The sequence below is a fragment of the Lipotes vexillifer genome, unplaced genomic scaffold (assembly GCF_000442215.2).
Source record: "Lipotes vexillifer unplaced genomic scaffold, Lipotes_vexillifer_v1.1 scaffold382, whole genome shotgun sequence".
Lineage (NCBI taxonomy): Eukaryota > Metazoa > Chordata > Mammalia > Artiodactyla > Lipotidae > Lipotes > Lipotes vexillifer.
This window is the reverse complement of record NW_006780611.1, coordinates 7695504-7715448: the sequence shown is the minus strand read 5'-3', so window position 1 is coordinate 7715448 and position 19945 is coordinate 7695504. Positions and strand designations below refer to the sequence as shown.

The 19945-nt window shown below is 44.4% G+C and overlaps 2 protein-coding genes across 2 annotated transcripts in view; one reads left to right on the top strand and one right to left on the bottom strand.

Moving 5' to 3' along the window:
- Positions 1–3040: 3040 nt before the first annotated feature.
- Positions 3041–13162, bottom strand: PHF5A (PHD finger protein 5A). The gene is made up of 4 exons (XM_007453973.1): positions 13110–13162; positions 12657–12680; positions 11990–12156; positions 3041–3696 (listed from the first exon to the last, which is right to left on the bottom strand). Exons 1-4 carry the CDS (start codon positions 13159–13161, stop codon positions 3607–3609), a joined length of 333 nt encoding a protein of 110 aa, XP_007454035.1. The 5' UTR covers position 13162; the 3' UTR covers positions 3041–3606.
- A 502-nt stretch (positions 13163–13664) lies between these two features.
- ACO2 (aconitase 2) overlaps positions 13665–19945 on the top strand; it is a 53957-nt gene continuing 47676 nt past the window's right edge. Inside the window, exon 1 of the mRNA XM_007453972.1 lies at positions 13665–13723. Coding sequence (XP_007454034.1) covers positions 13688–13723 — 36 coding nt within the window. The 5' untranslated portion in view covers positions 13665–13687. The remainder of the gene's footprint in view (positions 13724–19945) is intronic.

Sequence of the window (19945 nt, the reverse complement as noted above, 5' to 3'; positions counted from 1 at the left end):
TAGGGAAGAGAGGGAACCATATGGAGGATCTTCAATGCTAGAACTTAAACGTTTATCTATGAAGTAAAGGCTCACTGTAAAAGAGCTACCATTTATGATGTAAAGCCTTCCCAGTAAGGGTCAGCCACTTACGAGGTCACATTTAATCCTTACAACCCAAAGAGGGAGGCATTAATATCCTTATTTAATAGATGAGAAAAAAAAAAAGCACCGAAAACCTCACTAAAGGTCAATAGCAGATTAGAATTCAAATACAGGACCGAAAATAAAGCCCACACATTTCTCTTTATACTTTTTTTTTTGTTTGAGCAAGAGCACATGTAAAGTGCAATGTTTAAAGGAGATTAAATTACCATATGTGTACAGAGTATATCTGAGAAGCTGGAAGACACCCATCCTTTTTAGATCCTAGAAATCAATGTATCAAACCCTGAATACTTAATAGTAATAATCATAAACCCAGGAAATGGAACCACTTTCTTAGACAGACTATGATGAGTTCAGTTATTTCAACTAGACCTGTGTAGGTAGTGCTTATTTCAACAATGGAGAAAAGCAATAATTTTTAAGCCCATTCTGATTTTTTGTGGCCATACACAGTTGGCTGAGATCATTCTAATTCTTTTCACAGAACTATATACTATTCGAGGTTAAAATTCAGCTTGTAAGCAATGTTTTCCCAATAGAGAATTCAGTATTATCATTATTCTAATTTTTAAAACTGAAAAGGACTTATTCTAAAGTCCAAGGTAGACGATAACTAAGGATTTGAACTTGAATGCTGTTTATCTAAGAAGTTTTTAACTTATTCGTTGTATCATTCTCTTGGCCTTAGAGAGCAAACAGATGGAGAATGGGATTATAAAATTAGGTGACAGAGGAACAGAGTTCGGCAGAATTCACCAGACTGACGTTGAACTTGTCCTGTTGTTGATCAGTGTGGAAATCCTACGGGGCATTAAATTTTAAGCTCCCTTGCAAGAACTTTTAGAGGCATACACACTAAGACTCACAGAGCACAGTTGAGGTGGTGTTTTGCTGAAAGTAAGGAGTAGCTTTTCAAACATCTGGAGATGCAAGATGTTATGTAGACCAAGGTGGTTAATAAACAAATGTTTTTTTGGCGGGGGGACCACACCATGCGGCATGTGGGATCTTAGTTCTCCCACCAGGGATTGAACCTGTGCCCCCTGCATTGGAAGCAGAGTCTGAACCACTGCCAGGGAAGTCCCAATAAACAAATTTTAGAAACTGATTTGTTTAGCAAAACAAAACATTTTGACTTATATTACACATTAAAACTAAAATTACTATAGAATCAAATGACAGATTCTAGTTATAATCTGAAAATTATCTGGTTTCTGCAACTTGTTTGATATACCATAACCCTCACCTGATGCTTTAGAACTGCTCAGAGCTCCCCAAACATACCACCCCATTCAAACTGTTTCCCCCACACAAATATCTTTATCTGCAGACCCTACCCCCTTTGCCTGTAGGTTCCAACATGGCCTTCAAAGCCCAGTTTATTATCTGGTTTCTATGACTTCAGTTATTCATTCAATACTGAGAACCTGCTACCTGCTGGGCAGAACAGACTTGCTTCCTGCCATCATGGAACACAGCCTAGTAGATGACAGTCAATATTAGCAAATGCTATAAACAAAATGCTTATGGTGCTATGTGGGAGTATAACAAGAGGAACTTAGATTGGGGGTTGGATTAGGCATCTTTTAGGAAATACTTAGCTAAGGTCTGAAGGATGAGTAGGAGTTAGCTGAGCAGAAGGGAAGCAGAGCTTTAGAGGTAAAAAGGTAAAAAGCACTGCGGCAGGAGGGAAAACGGCAGTTTGAGGAACTGAAAGGAGCTCTCATGGCAGCCCTATGGCTGTGGCCTTCCCCTAGCCTTCCGGAGGTACCCCATGCAAGGGCCAGAACCCTTCCTTTGTGTGTCCTGTGTGTTACACTAAGCTATTTCTGGCAAGCTCAATTATTAAATTCCTTAAAGGCAGAGATTATCTTAATTCTATTTTGGACACTCAATACATTACAAATAACCAAGTTTTATTGATCCAAGATAAAACCCTGATAGGAAGTCAGAAGGCTCTCATCTCAACTTGGATCTGCCACTGAGTTGCAGTGTAACACTGGGCCAGGCCCCTGGAATCTGCAGGACTCACCACCTTTTTCAAATTCATGGTGTCAAAGACCTTCTTGACTGGAAGTCTCCAATTATGAATGTGGCTCCTCAGGTTAACTTGCTTATTGCCTCTAGCAGACAAAAAGTACAGGTAGGGCTTCCCTGGTGGCGCAGTAGTTGAGTCTGCCTGCCGATGCAGGGGACACGGGTTTGTGCCCCGGTCCGGGAAGATCCCACATGCCGTGGAGCGACTAGGCCCATGAGCTATGGCCGCTGAGCCTGCGCGTCCGGAGCCTGTGCTTCGCAACGGGAGAGGCCACAACAGTGAGAGGCCCGCGTTCCGCAAAAAAAAAAAAAAAAAAAGTACAGGTAGTTGAGTTAGGGTAAAGGATGCGTCTGAATTTGAATTTACTTAAACCAACCTCCCATATCCTTTTTTTTTTTTCTGGTGGGGGGTGCTGCACTGAGAGGCGTGTGGGATCTTAGTTCCCTGACCAGGGACCGAACCCATGCCCCCTGCATTGGAAGTGCATAGTCTTAACCACTGCACCACCGGGGAAATCCCTTCCTTCATACCCTTAATGTGAGTATATATGCACTTTGTGAAACAAATCAACCAAGTTCAGTTCTCCTAACTCATTCGAGTACATTTTGTCTTTCCCTTCACCATTACTGGAAGCCATCTCTTCAGTTCAAAATTCAAGTTGGACAGGAAGGGGAAACAGCAAATTTTCTAAAAATAACTTTGGTTTACCTATCATAAAAGGCATGGGTGGTTTTGAATTCCAGTAGTAATAAGAGAACAAGGTGCTTAATGAATCCCAGTACCTTTATTTTGAATCACAAATTCCTGGGTGACTAAAATTCCTAGAGTTAAAATTAAATTGGGAAGGGGCTGACTACCAGAAAATAAACACCTACTTTATGAATACAATAGCAACAGAAAGGGTTTCCAATTTTTAGAAGAAAAATAACATGAAGCAGCACCACCTGGTGGGTGTTACAAGATGAAATGCCCACATTGACTGTTCTGAGAGCCCCCACCGCACTGCAGATGTTTCATCAAGGACAGCTGCCATCAGAGCTGCTGCAAGGCCATGCTTCTCACTGCAGCTCCTCACAGTCAGCTCCTCAAACAGAAGACTGAAATAATATATCATTCCTGTTTTAGAAGCTTTTGGTGTACAGAACTTCTCAATGTGGATTAACACAGCCTTGCTTCTTGAATTTAAGGAATGCCATGAACCAATCTATTAATTTGTCTGTGGTACAGTCTGCCAGAGTGCTCTGCGAAGAATCTTTTTTTCCATTCCTACCATGGCTGGGTGAGAGGAGAGGAAAGGGTGGAAAGGGGCCAGTGTACTAATAGGCAATTCAGGTGATGCTCTGTGCTCCATTTCCTTTCTGTAGGCATTTCTTTTGGCAGCTGCAGCAGCTTGATGGGGGGAGGAAGAGGCAGCCCACCAATCACCTCTTCTTGAAGCCATATTTTTTGCGTTCATAGAAGAGATCTGTCTTAGAGCTCCCCAAATTAACAATCTTTGGGCAACCATCTCTCTGGAAAACAGAATAGATAAGTTGTTAAAAGTCTCTGAGCTTGAACTGAGAGGGATTTAAGATAAAAATAACTTTTGGATTAATGGTTTAGCCATTCATTTTACCAGTTCAGTTATCCTATTTGATCAATCAAGTATTTACTAAACACCTAGAATGTGCCCAGGGCCTGTCCACTGTTTATCCAGTGGCCTGCACTTATAATGTTGGATTCTTAGCCCACTTCTGTTACTAATATGATATAGCGGAGGTAGAATCTAAAACTCTTTAAGATGTTCAAAGGATTTTCTCCAAGTGAGAGGTAAGAAATTGTAATAATCATCTACAGATCAAGCTTCCTAGCTCTCTCACTATCCCAAGAAAGGAGAAAATACCAAGGGAAAAAAAACTAAAGACTTTAGGAAATAGTACCTTACATTTTAAATATCGTAAGAGAATACTGAGTTTGGTGGTATTAATTTACTTAACCGGATACATGGCCTTGGGGGAAGAGTGCTCCTGTGCCAGAGACAGCTGTTGACGGCTCATACTCTGATGTGTAGTGACACCCTCCCCTGGCTGTTTTGTGAGCTTGAGTGGTTTCATTGAATCCCTTGGGAAGCTGTGTTTTGCAGGAATGATGACTCCATCAGTTGACTGGGGATGATGGGAGGAAAATTGGGGGAATTGCTACTGGAAGAAACCTTAGATCTCATGATTTTAGTAAACACCCATGTTAAAGGCAGCTGTTTCCTGTGACACTGGGCTATAGAATGAATGAATGAATCAAGTCCTTAGGCATCTCATTTCTAATTCAGCTGATTTCTCTTTTTAGGGACTGATATCAACACTGTACAAAAATCTCTGAAACCACACAAATCCAACACTAACATTATTTTCTAGAAAACATGTACCATGTATTACACTGAGTACTACCATCTGTGGAGTTTGGTGTGCTAAGCAAGCCAGGCTGTGGGCCCGGCCCCACCAATGGCTTGCTGGGGGAACTCAAGTAAGCCACGTAATCTGTACTCAAAGTCCTGGTACAAACGTGGGAAGAGCTGCCTCTCCTGGCCCCAGGTAGCCTGCTATTAAACACAACAGTGCTTTAAGCCCTTTAGGGATGCTTTGAAATTTTATGGTATTATGATAACCTGTTCAGGCTTACTCTGCCTCACTGACTTGTGTGACTGTGGGCAAACCACTTCTGTCTGGATTTGTATCCAACTATAAGATGACTGGATCAGGTCAATGTATATAAACTGTATTTATAGGGCCCTAGAGAGTCCTGAGAGGTGCCAGGTGACAGTAGGACTCACCCCCCAATCTGTGCAGCTGTGTTCTCACTCATATTAAGATTGTAGGGACTTCCCTGGTGCAGTGGTTAAGAATCCACCTGCCAATGCAGGGGACGTGGGTTCAAGCCCTGGTCCGGGAAGATCCCACATACCTCAGAGCAACTAAGCCCATGCGCCACAACTACTGAGCCCGCCCACCTAGAGCCTGTGCTCTGCAACGGGAAGCCACTGTGATGAGAAGCCTGCGCACCGCAACGATGAGTAGCCCCTGCTCACCACAACTAGAGAAAGCCTGCGCTCAGCAACGAAGACCCAACATAGCCAAAACAGACAGACAAACAAAAAAGGTTGTAGGCTCTGGAGATAGGTCACCTGAATTTTGAGAAGTTATTAACCTCCTTGTGTCTCTTTTTAGTCACATATTAAATTGCTACAATGGTAGAACCGACCTTACAGAATTAAGAATCAATATACTTAGAACATTGCCTAGCATATAGCCAGCCCTTAATAAATTATAAGAAACTGCCAAAAATAAATATCAGCAATTTCATGATGGTTCAACCTAACACACAGACACACACATACACACGCGGCTTCTGTGTAAGATACTTTTTGAAGATGGGACTCTACATGTTAAAAAGTTGAAAAAAAAATCGGAAAACCAATGCATTGGATTATTAGCTCTTTGGCTTTTATGGCATTCTCTCTCACTGACTTATAAGTTTCCTGTTTTCTTGCCTAAACTCCTGTTTTTTATTTTCTACACATCTCCGGTGGGTCTCGTGGTTGTTCCCAAATTCCACTAATGCTGTGAAGAGGTGAGGATGTGTGCATTGGAACTGGCTGGCTTTTGTGAATATGCCTGTGAATGGAAAGCATGAAAAGGAAGATGGAAGGACTGTTAAGAAACCTCGAGGGCTTCCCCGGTGGTGCAGTGGTTAAGAATCTGCCTGCCAATGCAAGGGACACAGGTTTGTGCCCTGGTCCGGGAAGATCGCACATGCCGCAGAGCAACTAAGCCCGTGCACCACAACTACTGAGCCCACGTGCCACAACTACTGAAGCCCACACGCCTACAGCCCGTGCTCTGCAACAAGAGAAGCCACCGCAATGAAAAGCCCACCTGCCGCAACGAAGAGTAGCCCGTGCTGGCCGCAACTAGAGAAAGCCTGCATATAGCGATGATGACCCTACGCAGCCAAAAATAAATAAATTTATTTTAAAAAAAAGACAACGCTAATCATGTACCAAAATATAACATACAACGGGGAAATATGTACAGAACCAAAGGCAATTTAAAAATTTTGAGATCAGAAAAACATGATTACAGAAAATGTGTCCACATCTCCATTTCTTACAATTGGTAGCAAAGAATTATGAACAGCAGGCAAGACCTGCCTTAATAACAGAAACTAGAAGATGAAACTTTGTTCATTCTTTCAGCAACTGTTCAATGAATACCTACAATGTAAAAACCAGACTGTACACTGGTTTGAGACCTTAACAAGAGTATCATGTTTTCTATTTGAAACTTTAATTTTAAAGGCTTTTAAGCTCTCAGTAAATGTATCCATAAGGTAACAGGGATTATTATTCAATACTTCCTTTTGGTGGAGATTTCTCCATAGCCACACACAGCATGTTAGTAGCAAAGCCAAGACCTGAACCTGGGCTCTCTACCTCCCAGTCTGGCGTTTTTTCTAACGGGGCTTCCCAGAGGCAAGAACCAAAACTTTCCTGTGGTTTAGGAAGCTGTAGAGCATGGTGAACTTGTGAATTAGCTTTGAAAAGTATCAAATGACCTTTGCATCTATTTGACTGCTCCGCTGTTTACTTAAATGGGGAGAAGAGAATGGTAGAAGTAGCAAGAGAGGGAGGGGCACATCCTTACCCACCCTGAGAAGACCAAGACCGTGAGGCGGTCAGACCAAGTGCTCTGAGTCAGACCGTGCACCCTCAGTGGGGATGAAAACATCTTCGCTATTATAGTGGTTTGCGATCTGAAGTTTGTTCCTACCCAACAAAATCTTACTCCTTAGCATTCAGTTCCTCTTTTTGTGGAGAAAATGTAATTAACTAATCAATCAATTTTTAGGCCATGCCACGAAGCATGCAGGATCTTAGTTCCCCAATCAGGGATCAAACCTGTGTCCCCTACGGTGGAAGCGTAGAGTCCTAACCACTGGACTGCCAGGGAATTCCCAAGAAAATTTAATTTAAATAGATTTTAACTTTTCTCCTTTGGGGGGACAATAATGAGGGAAAAAAGGGTTGAGAAACTGAGTTAGACAGACCTGGATTCTAATCCCATATCTGCCACTTATTAGTCATGTGACCTTGGGCTAAGATGCTTAACGCCTTTAAGCCATTCGTTTCCTCATCTGTATCATATAGAACTTTTGGAAAAGAATGTCCAGCACAGTACCTGGTACATAGCAAGTGCTCCAAAGATATTAGCTACTATTTTTCTTGTCTTCTTGTTGGGAGAGTTAAAGAAAATGGTTAAGTAAAAGGCGTAAAGGAGTCAAGGGCGAAGGGAGATCAATATGATGCCACACATAAGAAACTACAAATTGGGACTTGCCTGGTGGTGCAGTGCTTAAGAATCTGCCTGCCAACGCAGGGGACACAGGTTCGATCTCTGGCCTGGGAAGATCCCACATGCTGCAGAGCAACTAAGCCCGTGTGCCACAACTACTGAGCTTGTGCTCTACAGCCCACAAGCCACAACTACTGAGCCTGCATGCCATAACTACTGAAGCCCATGACCCTAGAGCCCGTGCTCTGCAACAAGAGAAGCCACTGCAATAAGAAGCCCGTGCACCACAACAAAGAGTAGGCCCCACTTGCTGCAACTAGAGAAAGTTGGTGCACAGCAACGTAGACCCAATGCAGCCAAAAATAAATAAATAAACTCATATTAAAAAAAAAGTGTCCGGGCTTCCCTGGTGGCGCTGTGGTTGAGAGTCCGCCTGCCAATGCAGGGGACACGGGTTCGTGCGCCAGTCTGGGGAGATCCCACATGCTGCGGAGCAGCTGGGCCCGTGAGCCATGGCTGCTGAGCCTGCATGTCCGGAGCCTGTGCTCCACAACGGGAGAGGCCACAACAGTGAGAGGCCCGTGCACCACAAAAAATAAATAAATAAATAAATAAAAAAATAAAGTGTCCTTTGGGACACAATCAAAGCCTCACTTTATTATTTATGTATTTATTTATTTATTTATTTTTGCTTATTTATTTATTTATTTTTGGCTGAGATGGGTTTTTTGTTGCTGTGCACGGGCTTTCTCTAGTTGCAGCGAGCGGGGGCTACTCTTCATTGCGGTGCGTGGGCTTCTCATTGCAGTGGCTTCTCTTGTTGCAGAGCATGGGCTCTAGGTGTGTGGGCTTCAGTAGTTGTGGCACATGGGCTCAGTAGTTGTGGCTCGCGGGCTCTAGAGCGCAGGCTCAGTAGTTGTGGCCCATGGACTTAGTTGCTCCGCGGCATGTGGGATCTTCCCGGAGCAGGGCTCGAACCTGTGTCCCCTGCACTGGCAGGTGGATCCTTAACCACTGAGCCACCAGGGAAGCCCAAAGCTTCACTTTAGATAGGACAAAGTATTTCTTTCAAAAAAAAAAAAAAAATGTACCTCCCTGGTGATGAAGTGGTTGGGAGTCCGCCTGCCGACGCAGGAGAGACTGGTTCGAGCCCTGGTCTGGGGGGATCCCGCATGCCGTGGAGCAGCTAAGCCCATGAGCCACAATTACTGAAGCCCACGTGCCTAGAGCCCGTGCTCCGCAGCAACAGAATCCACCGTGATGAGAGGCCTGTGCACCGCAATGAAGAGTAGCAGCCAAAAATAAATAAATAATTAAAGAAAAAAAAAAGCAAAGAAACAAATGGTCCTCTGGCAGCAATGCCCACAGATACTGTCCCCAAATCCTGAGTATTCCTGAAGCTTTGAAAAACTATGGAGAACACTCAGCTTAGTTTACTGGTCTAATTCCCTTATAAATTATGGAAGTTGCAGGAAGAGAACAATAACAGGGGCTGCTTTGGTTGCAGGAAGATTTCTGCATAGGAAAGTCTTAGGTACTTAATCTACATGATGATCTGTAAGGCTGAGAGGCTGGATCATATCACTAGACTGTTTTGTGTTCGTTGGAAAGTACTGCTGAGTAAATGTGAGCTAGATACCATCTCAAATATCCTCAGAACATTCCTGTACACGTGAAGTAGAGGAAGTGGTGACATCTAGAATAATTCTCAGGAACAGAATGAGGCACAAGGATCCAGAGAGATCAGGTCACATACCGCATGCAGAGGAATCAGACAGCAGTTAACATTTATTAAGCACTCTCTGGTTGCCAAGCATAAGCCAGATAAGAACTCTAGCTACAACAAAACAAAACAAAACCTCTAGCTACAATCATGGAAAAGTTCAAGAAAATGTTGTCCTTAATGGACTCTTTAGCTAGTTTTAGCTAGTTTAAGAATTGTTTGTACTTTCTCTTCACTGATATTGTCTCACCGTGGTATACAGGCTATAAATAATTACTAAACACCTACTATATACCAGACACTCTGTAGGGGGAACCCTATGCATGATTTACAGAGGTAGCAACAAAAATGTGGACCATACTTACAGTACATGCCAGGGAGTATACCAAGAACTAGGGAAAAGGGGAGACAAATACACAAACAAAGGTCCTTTCTATACAGGGGGTGGATCAGATCAAGCAGGATATGATTTGACAGTCAAAGGTAAATGCAAATCAGTTTAGGACAAGAGGATGTTCAAATCACCATGTGAAATTATGTTTCTGGTACTTTATCTATGACCTTTCTCATCTCCCTAAATAACAGAAGAATTAATGATGTTAAGAAAGTTTTATCTGGTCTGATATATCCCACTTATTAGAGGTAGACAGGATCCAAATGTAAAGGTTGCTGAGGTGGCTGAATTGCTTCTCCTCAACACAGGCACATCCCATCAAAAGGACTTATGAAAGGGGACTTCCCTGGTGGCGCAGTGGTTAAGAATCCACCTGCCAATGCAGGGGACACAGGTTCGAGCCCAGGTCTGGGAAGATCCCACATGCCGTGGAGCAACTAAGCCCGTGCGCCACAACCACTGAGCCTGCGCTCTAGAGCCCGTGAGCCACAACTACTGAGGCCCACGCACCTAGAGCCCATGGTCCACAACAAGAGAAGCCACCATGATGAGAAGCCTGTGCACTGCAGTGAAGAGTAGCCCCTGCTTGCCGCAACTAGAGAAAGCCTGCACGCAGCAACAAAGACCCAATGCAGCCAAAAATAAATAAATAATAAATTGGGTTAAAGAAAAAAAAAGGACTTATGAAAAGATACCACTAGGTTTAGTCAGATAGATTGGACTTGCCACTTATTAGCCGGGTGAGGGGCTGTAAATGGAGATAATAATAATCCTTATTTAACAAAGCTACTGTGAAGAATAAGAGAGATAGCGTGTGTATATGTGTGTGTCTGTGTGTATGCATATATATATATATATGTATACACACACACACACACACACACACACACACACACATAAAACTACCTACTCTTTCCATAAGGAAATATTAAAAATTATTTATCTTTTGGGAATTCCCTGGTGGTCCAGTGGTTAGGACTGTGTGCTTCCATTGTAGGGGGCCTGGGTTTCATCCCTGGTACGGGAACTAAGATTCCACAGCCAGGCAATGCAGACAATTTGTGCCCCGGTCCGGGAAGATCCCACATGCCGCAGAGCGGCTAGGCCTGTGAGCCATGGCCTGTGAGCCATGGCCGCTGAGTCTGCGCGTCTGAAGCCTGTGCTCTGCAACGGGAGAGGCCACAACAGTGAGAGGCCCGAGTACTGCAAAAAAAAAAAAAAATATATATATATATATTTTTAAAGATTTTATTTATCTATCTATTTATTTATTTGGTTGCATTGGGTCTTAGTTGCTGCACACGGGATCTTTGTTGCCATCTGCTGGATCTTCACTGGGACATGCAGCATCTTTTAGTTGCAGGCTCTTAATTGCAGCATGCAAACTCTTAGTTGTGGCAAGTAGGACCTAGTTCCCTGAGCAGGGATCAAACCCGGGTCCCCTGCATTAGGAGAGCAGAGTCTTAGCCACTGGACCACCAGGGAAGTCCCAAGAATTGTTTATCTTTTGCCTTACACCTTATCCTAGATTAGGTAACCAGATACTTTATACTAGCCTATTGGTAATGTATCACACTTCCTTTTATTGTGTCATAAGAAGAATAAAAGCTGATTCATGGGTTCCCCACCCCTCTCCCCAAGAAGCCTACTTTTGGTATAGACCTACAGCCCTCTACCCTGGCATCTGGCTCAAGAAGTTGAATAACTAGCCACTGCCACCACACAATGTCAAGGGGCAAAAATGTCATAAGAATTGCAATCAATTCTGCAAAATCAAACCAAAAGCATTCTCTAGCCACTTAGAGCTGAAATCAACTTGAATTGTCCCAAGTTCAGAAGTCACCGCATCCACCCAAATAGTCCTTAATGATAGTCAAGAGAATTACTGAGTGGCTATTACACACCATGCACTGTGCTAGGACTTAAAAATGCAGGATATTGGGAATTCCCTGGTGGCCTAGTGGTTAGGATTCTGGGCTTTCACTGCCGTGGCCTGGGTTCAATCCCTGGTTGGGGAACTAAGATCCCACAAGCCCGGGCGGGCAGCCAAAAAAAAAAAAAAAAAGGATATTATTTCTGAATAAAAATAATGAGAGAAAAAAAATGAGAGAGAGAGAGACATCAAAGAAAGAGAGGGCTTTCCAAATTGCTAGTGCTGACAAACATTTGCTTCTCTTGCATTTTTGTCCTTGATGCAAAATAAGTGCGTTTTGTTGGACTACATCCAGTTTGGCTCACAGACCTTTAAGAAATTATAACCTAGATGACTAGATGAACATAGTCATCTACAGGCCATAGGAGTGGATGGCAAAGTATTACTAAATACAAGGAAGGATCAGATGAAAAGCTTAGTATATACTCACATCTTTCTCCTGGATGGTGCACTCCTTACAATAATAGGCATCCGAAACCCCGGGGCCTCCACAGATCACACAGCGTCCCTGGTAAGAGCCATAATTACATTCATCACATATGCGCACCAGGGTGCAGGGACGCACATAGGAGTCACAGATCACACACTTGCCATCACCTGTGAGGAAAAGAGAATGAAGTTATGCCCACTTGCAAGTACTTCAAGTCCTTTGCCCTCCTCCTGTTAATGGGGAAATACACTGGTCTTCTGATGGTGACTTTAAGGCCTGCTGCTTTGGCATCACAAAACTTGGCTTACCTAGTGTCCAGCTCAATCTCCACAACACACAGGAAAAGTCAATCAACTAATGGGTAAAGAGCTTAGAATAGCACCTGGTAGATAAGTCTGTATGATTAACTGGCAGAACGCTGTGTGTGTTGGGGATGGGGTCATGCTACTTCTAGTCCACAGCTAGAGATTTTTCTCAAATTACTGTCTAAAATGTGCAAGTTGGAGTGGGGTGGTGGCCTTTAGTTGCAGCCTGGCATTGTGTTAACATGCTTCCAGTCACATCTACTCAAAGCCCTCTTAGTGGCACCGTTGGAAATGCTCGTTGGCTGGCTCCACAGAAACTGAGTGGGACGGGTGGACTGTCTGGGGAGGCGTGTTCCACTCACATTTTTCACACAGTCTTCCAATGGCTGCAAGATGAAAGACGGTAAAGAGTACAATTAGGATTAAGGTTTTGACGAAGAGGGCACAAACATCCTCGAGCTTGAGGTGGGGACAGGAGCAGGGACTGCAGTGAGCCCTGAGGAAGTCTTTCCATCTTATCCTCATAAACTTCAATCCGAACCAAATCCACACCCTCCCGAAGTCCCTCCCAGGTCCTAGGCAAACTGAGAATTTCTCCGGACCCCATCCCGGCAGCCCGCCTCCGGCTCCCAGCACGCACGCCCCGCCCTCTTTTCATCAGAGACCATAAACCCACGCGCTCCTACACTGCCGACCGTGAGGAGGGAAACGTGGCGCCCCCGAGGCAAGACCCTAAGGAAGTGACGGGAACCCCGAACTCCTCAGGTTCTAATACCATCCCCACCGAGACAGTCGGGGGCAGGAGGCCGTCTCACCAACACCAGCCTGCTTGCGGCAAAAGATCAAGTCCGGGTGATGTTTAGCCATAACTCCCTCTATGCCACCGGAAACTTAGGGAACTTCCGGCCGACCTTTAACCTCCATTGTTCCTGCCTCCTGGTCGCCGTGATTGGTTCTCTAGGCTTCCATCAGCGTTTACAATCTTTGCACCAAGCCCCGGTCGTTCTCGCGAGATCACATTTCAAAGACAAGTTTCCGTCCTAACTGGGGAGTCAGGTCCTGGCAGGTGCATGAAAGTCATCAAAAAAAAAACCTTTCGCGATCTGAATGGAAGATACAAATTGCAAAGGGCAAAGATGAAGCTTGCACTTCGATAAGACATCTTCATTCCCGGTATTTACTTCCGCAAGTGTTTTTATGCAGCTTTGTCCTCTCCCCTGTAGGTTCCTCACACGGGAGCTCCGCCCAAGGCGCTCGCAGGACTCGGCGCCTCTGGGGAGGCCCAGCCTTCGCTGTGTTGCGTTTCTATTCAGGCCACGCCCCCTGCCCGAAGGCTTTAAGTACGCCGTGGGTACGTCATTTTCAAGCGACCTCATCTTTGTCAGTGCACAAAATGGCGCCTTACAACCTGCTAGTGACCCGGCTGCAGGTGAGAGCGAACTGAGGGCCCTCTGGGTTCACGGGGGCGGGGTGCCTCCTCCTGTGCTTGCGGCTGTGGGCGAGGCAAGGCGAGGCGGGCCCGACCTCCGCCTGGCTTTTTGTGTACCTGTCCCTGCCGGGGGCCCGGCGCCCGAGGTCAAGGCGTCCCCGGCTCAGTCAGCTCTCCCAGCCTTGTCTCCGCCCCGCTGGAAGCGTGGGTCTCAGAAGCGGCGGCCAGGTGAAGAGTGGAGGCACCTCTTTTGAGGGCCACACTTTCTCCCCTGTAGGGTTTTTTTCTTTTGCCGTTCCTCAAGGTCAGGACAAGGTGACTGGGGGGCGCGGTGGTTGTTGAGCCCGCTAGGTCCAGAGCCCGAAGGCCTCACTTCTCATCTCTCAGCAGCAGACCCTTGCTAGCCAGGTGCATCCGAGGTTGCCAAACCTGAAGTTTGGAGGAAAAAAACTATTACCTATTCCATCTTGTGGGGATCTTGCGGAACATATAGCCAGGAGTTCGAGGGGACCTTCCGTGCCCAGACGTAGTAACTAGTAACGATAACTGTAGTCTCTCACCTTTGCACAAGGTTGCAAGACTTAATTCTTCATCATGTCATTTGGTTCATATAATCATTTGGTGAGATGACTAGTCTCATTTGATAGATGATGAAACTGCTAGAAAGTAGGTAAAAGTTCCTGTTCTCTCTGAGTGTTACCCAAGTGCTGTGGCCTGAGCATCTGCCCTACTACCCCTCTGTTCTCTGTTCTTGTTCATGTCAGCCTGCCCTCAGAACTTTCTGAGCCCGAGTGTGATCCTGGAGCTGACATTTGTATTTGTGAGAGTACCAGAATGGAGTATTTTGAGCTCATAATTAGTTGCCTTTCAGTTACTAGATGGGAGGGTAAAAGAGACTCAACAATTTGACCTTGACTGTCCTGTTATGAACCATCTAGAAAATTGACTGTGACTGCTAGATGTTTTTTCACTCCTAACTTGACAATCCTAGGAAGGTGTTATACTCAGATTCAATGTCAGGCATGTATTTCATTAATAAAAATAAAGTGAGCAAGCATTTATAGATATTCTCTGACAACCTTTTACATTTAACTTTGTGGTTCTACTTTGGATCAAGTAGCACAACTCTGATTACAGAATTGAAAAAGAAGTTTTGTACTGTACTCTCAAAAAGTATTGTGTTACCAGAAGTTTTTTTTTAAAGTCACATTGCTTAAATTTAAACCATATAGTTTAAAGCGAAATCATAATTTATTTTATGATCTCTAAATTCTGGGCAAAAAAAGGGATTTGCTAATTATCGCTTTAGATCTTTTGATTCTTCAGGTTAACAAAGTGGAAGTAGTGTTTCTTTCTGATCCTCCTGACCCATGATGTAGTGAAGTTAGGCGAGATTATTTGATAAGATAAATTATTACAGATTTATTGAGCTTGGAAGAGAGGACTGATATCACAAAGGATCTTGGAATGCATGAGTGTTAGACCTGTGTAGGAAGAGATCTGGACTATAGTTATATATTCTACCCAGTGCAAGTGACCTTGAACTTGAGAACTGAATCCCAGTTTCCTCATCTGTCAGTTGGGGATTATGTTCATTGACAAACATTTATTGAGTTTTTGGTGGTCGGCTTCCATTCATATTGTTATGATGATTGTTATAAAGTGATAAGAAAGTAGAATATATTTGTTTATGATCATCACGTTGTCCAACTTCCTCTTTTACAGATAGACAATCCAAGACCTTGAGAACCTGGGTCTCCTTGTTTGTTCATTTAGCTAAGATGAATGAACAGCATTATACCACACTGTCTCCTAATAGCCAGGCTGTCTTAAGTAACGGCCAGCTATCAGTATGCTCTGAAAACCTTGTAAATTTACCTCTTTTGTGTTTAGCTACATTTGAGAAGTGATGGTACTACTTTAGTTGTCGTGTCTACAGCACCCGGTCTATGCATTCAATTTATTACTACCTTATTCACCACATATTTACTGAGTATCCACTGCTTCCTCTGGATACAGTGAAGCAAAAAAAGCAGACAATTTTTGTTCTCGTGACACTTCAGTATATTCTAATGTATTCTACTGCAGAGGATCTTGGAGATCTTTCTCAGCTAAAGTATTTTGGGCAGAAGACCAAAGGTCTTGGTTGGACCTTGGCTGGACCAAAGGTGAAGGTAGATGATAGAATGATGGCAATTACTACTACCACTAAGAGTAGCTAACATTTATTTACCTTAGTGTGCCAGTAGTCTCACATGATCCTGTGAGATATGGCAGATTTATTAGCCCTGTCTTCTAGATGAAGAAACAGGATTAGAGCAGAAACAGTGTAATGGCCAAGAGCATGGATTCTGGCATCACACTGTCTTATTTGAATGGTGACTGATACTCACTTGCTGTGACTTTGGGCAAGTTACTTCACCTCTCTATGCCTGTTTCTTCACCTGTAAGATACGGATAATAGTATATCTGACTTACCTAATTATCATAGTTGCCAAGTATTTAGAACCCTGCTGGCATCTAGTAAGTGCTATATAATTGTTTGTTAAATTAAATTAAAGTAGACTTGTCTAGGGCCTTATCACTAGTCGTTAGTGGATGTGATTTGAATCTGCTCCTTTCTGACTCCCAAGGCTGAGGTCCCAGCACCTGCACTACAGTACTGCTTCCCTTTGGCATCAAGACTCAGCCTGTCAACCAGGGTACCATTAATGGTCCATAACCAGAAAACAGTGCTCTTTAAAGTGTTCTATTGTTTGATAGTACCTGCTACCAGGTAGAAAGATAGAAACAGAGTGAAGAAAATGGAGGTGAAATTTTTGAAAAGCCACATTTACTCTCTGGTTTTTAAAATTTTGTGTAAATGACCACGGATGGTAAATAAAAATGGTTGGGCACTTCCAGATACATTTTAGATTTTGGTTTTGCCTTGAGATACTGGGATGCTGAGTTCTCATCCTGTGACCTTGGGGAAGTCACGTAACCTCTTGCTTGTAAATCTGAAACAGCAGTTAACTACAAAGAAGTCTGACACATTTGCAGAAGTTATAAGTGCCTGTATAAAGTGCCATGTTTAAAAAAAATCTTGCTTTGAATTGGGAAACAGGTCATCCCTATTCACTGTGGTACCTTCTCAGGTGTCCTATAGTCAGCTGTTGATTTGAACTGAATGAATGAATGAATGATTGAATGGATGAGTAAACAAACTTCCAATCTTAAATTTGGGCAGAGGAAGAGGGGAGCACACCACTGCCTTTTTAAAAAATTAATTTATTTATTTTCGGCTGTGGTGGATCTTTGTTGCTGCGCGCAGGCTTTCTTTAGTTGCGGTGAGCGGGGGCTGCTCTTCGTTGTGGTGAGTGGGCTTCTCATTGTGGTGGCTTCTCTCGTTGCGGAGCACGGGCTCTAGGCACACAGGCTTCAGTAGTTGTGGCACGTGGGCTTAGTAATTGTGGTGCACGGGTTCTAGAGCGCAGGCTCAGTAGTTGTGGCTCACATGCTTAGTTGGTCTGCGGCATGTGGGATCTTCCTGGACCAGGGATCGAACCCATGTCCCTGCATTGGCAGGGGGGGGGGTTTTTTTTTTTTTTTTTGTGGTACTTGATCCTCTCACTGTTGTGGCTTCTCCTGTTGCGGAGCACAGGCTCCAGACGTGCAGGCTTAGCGGTCATGGCTCAGGGGCCCAGCCGCTCCGTGGCATGTGGGATCTTCCTGGACCAGGGATCGAACCCATGTCCCTGCATTGGCCGGGGGTCTTTTTTTTTTTTTTTTTGTGGTACTTGATCCTCTCACTGTTGTGGCTTCTCCTGTTGCGGAGCACAGGCTCCAGACGTGCAGGCTTAGCGGTCATGGCTCAGGGGCCCAGCCGCTCCGTGGCATGTGGGATCTTCCTGGACCAGGGATCGAACCCATGTCCCTGCATTGGCCGGGGGTCTTTTTTTTTTTTTTTTTGTGGTACTTGATCCTCTCACTGTTGTGGCTTCTCCTGTTGCGGAGCACAGGCTCCAGACGTGCAGGCTTAGCGGTCATGGCTCAGGGGCCCAGCCGCTCCGTGGCATGTGGGATCTTCCTGGACCAGGGATCGAACCCATGTCCCTGCATTGGCCGGGGGTCTTTTTTTTTTTTTTTTTGTGGTACTTGATCCTCTCACTGTTGTGGCTTCTCCTGTTGCGGAGCACAGGCTCCAGACGTGCAGGCTTAGCGGTCATGGCTCAGGGGCCCAGCCGCTCCGTGGCATGTGGGATCTTCCCAGACCAGGGCACGAACCCGTGTCCCCTGCATTGGCAGGCGGACTCTCAATCACTGTGCCACCAGGGAAGCCCCCACCATTGCCTTTTGATCCAGCTGTTCCTAAAATGTTTATTGAAAGCTTGCTATGTGCCTAGCACTGTTCTACACACTGAGAGTGTAATAATGAACAGGAGTAGTGGAGCTTGTATTGTAGTTCTGGGGAGACAAAATAAACAGGTAGACAAGAAAATTGTAGCTATGAAGTGGGACAAGGAAGATAAAACAGAATAGTGTGGTAGAGAGAATAGGCGTGAGGATGTGGCATGGCTTTAACTGGCGTGGTTGGGGAAGGCCTCTCAGAAGAGGTGACATTAAATGATAAGAAGGCGGCCCTTCAGCATTATGGGAGGGGAGACTTGAAGTAGAAGGAGCAGTATGTGCGAAGCACCTGAGATGGGTCTGAGGGTAAGAAGTAAGGCCAGTGTGGCTGAGGTGATGAGAGGAAGGTCTGAGCAAGAGGTAGGAGCCAGGGTCATTGTCGGCTCTGGTAAGGAAATTGGGTTTTACTCCAAGTGTAATGAAAATCCACTGGAAGGTTTTAAACTGTGAAGTGACAGGATCTGATTTATGATTGAGAAGAATCATTCAGGCTGCTGTGTGGATGATGAACCACTGAGGGACGAAGGACCACAGAGGGACGAAAGAAGACGCAGGGAGACCAATGGGGCCTGTTGGAATTATCCAAGGAGTGTTGAAGGTGTCTGGGACTAGGGTTCTGGTAGTGAAGATATTTTGGAGGCAGATGGGTTGGATGTGGAGTGTGAGGGACAGGGAGGGACAGGGAACAGTTAAGGATGACTTTTAGGTTTGGGGCCTGAGTCACCGAAGGATGGGTGAACTTGAATTCAGTAGTCATGTGTTTGCATAGTACTTGCAAAAAAACTTAGACAGGAGCCGAAGCTCCTTTATAAATTCAACAAGTATCTGTATTTCACAGGTGAGGAAGCTGGATGGGGTCAAGTGTCTTGCCGCAAGGTCCCTCACTTGAGTATGAGCTTCATGTCTGAAGTGAGCCCTGTTCATCTTGGGCATTATTCTGCTACCTGGTGTCTCCAAGAGGGTCATCTGGGAAGTATTTAGAATGAGGATTGGGGCTTGAGCCGTCTGTCTTCATGGGCTCAGTGTTCTTTGACACACCTTGTTTTCCCAGTAGGTGGTTTGGAAGGCAGTGGTAGGCTCTGGGCTTCTCAGCATAAAGGAGGGGAGGGACTGCAGGGAGGCTGCTTTGTGGGGCAGGGAGGACTGGGATGAAGTTTGTCAAAAGGTACAATCTTCTGGTTATAAGATAATTAAGTACTAGGGATGTAATGTACAACATGATACATATAATTAACACTGCTGTATGTTATATATGAAAATTGTTAAGAGAGTAAGTCCTAAGGGTTCACATCACAAGGAAAAAAATATTTTTCTATTTATTTGATTTTGTATCTATATGAGATGATGGATGTTCACTAAACTTATTGTAATTATTTCATGATGTAAGTGAAATCATTATGCTGTACACTTTAAAACTTATACAGCTATGTCAATTATATCTCAATAAAACCAGAAGAAAAAAATTTTTAATAAAAATAAACCCCCCCAAAAAATAGGCAGCACATAGAATATCAGGAACCTTAGGAGACTTCGTCTACCACATACTTACCATGTGGCTTTGAGCAAGCTCTCTACCCTCTGTGGCTCTCAGGTTACACATCTGCAAAATGAGACAATTCATAGCTACCCTCCAATTAAGAAGGGTCCTGAAGGCCTAATAATATTTGGAAAGTTCTTTTTTTTAATATTTATTTATTTATTTTTTCAATTTTGGCTGCCCCAGGTCTTAGTTGTGGCATGTGGGATCTTTAGTTGCGGCACGTGGGCTTCTTAGTTGCGGCATGTGGGCTTCTTAGTTGCGGCATGCGGACTTCTTAGTTGTGCATGCATTCT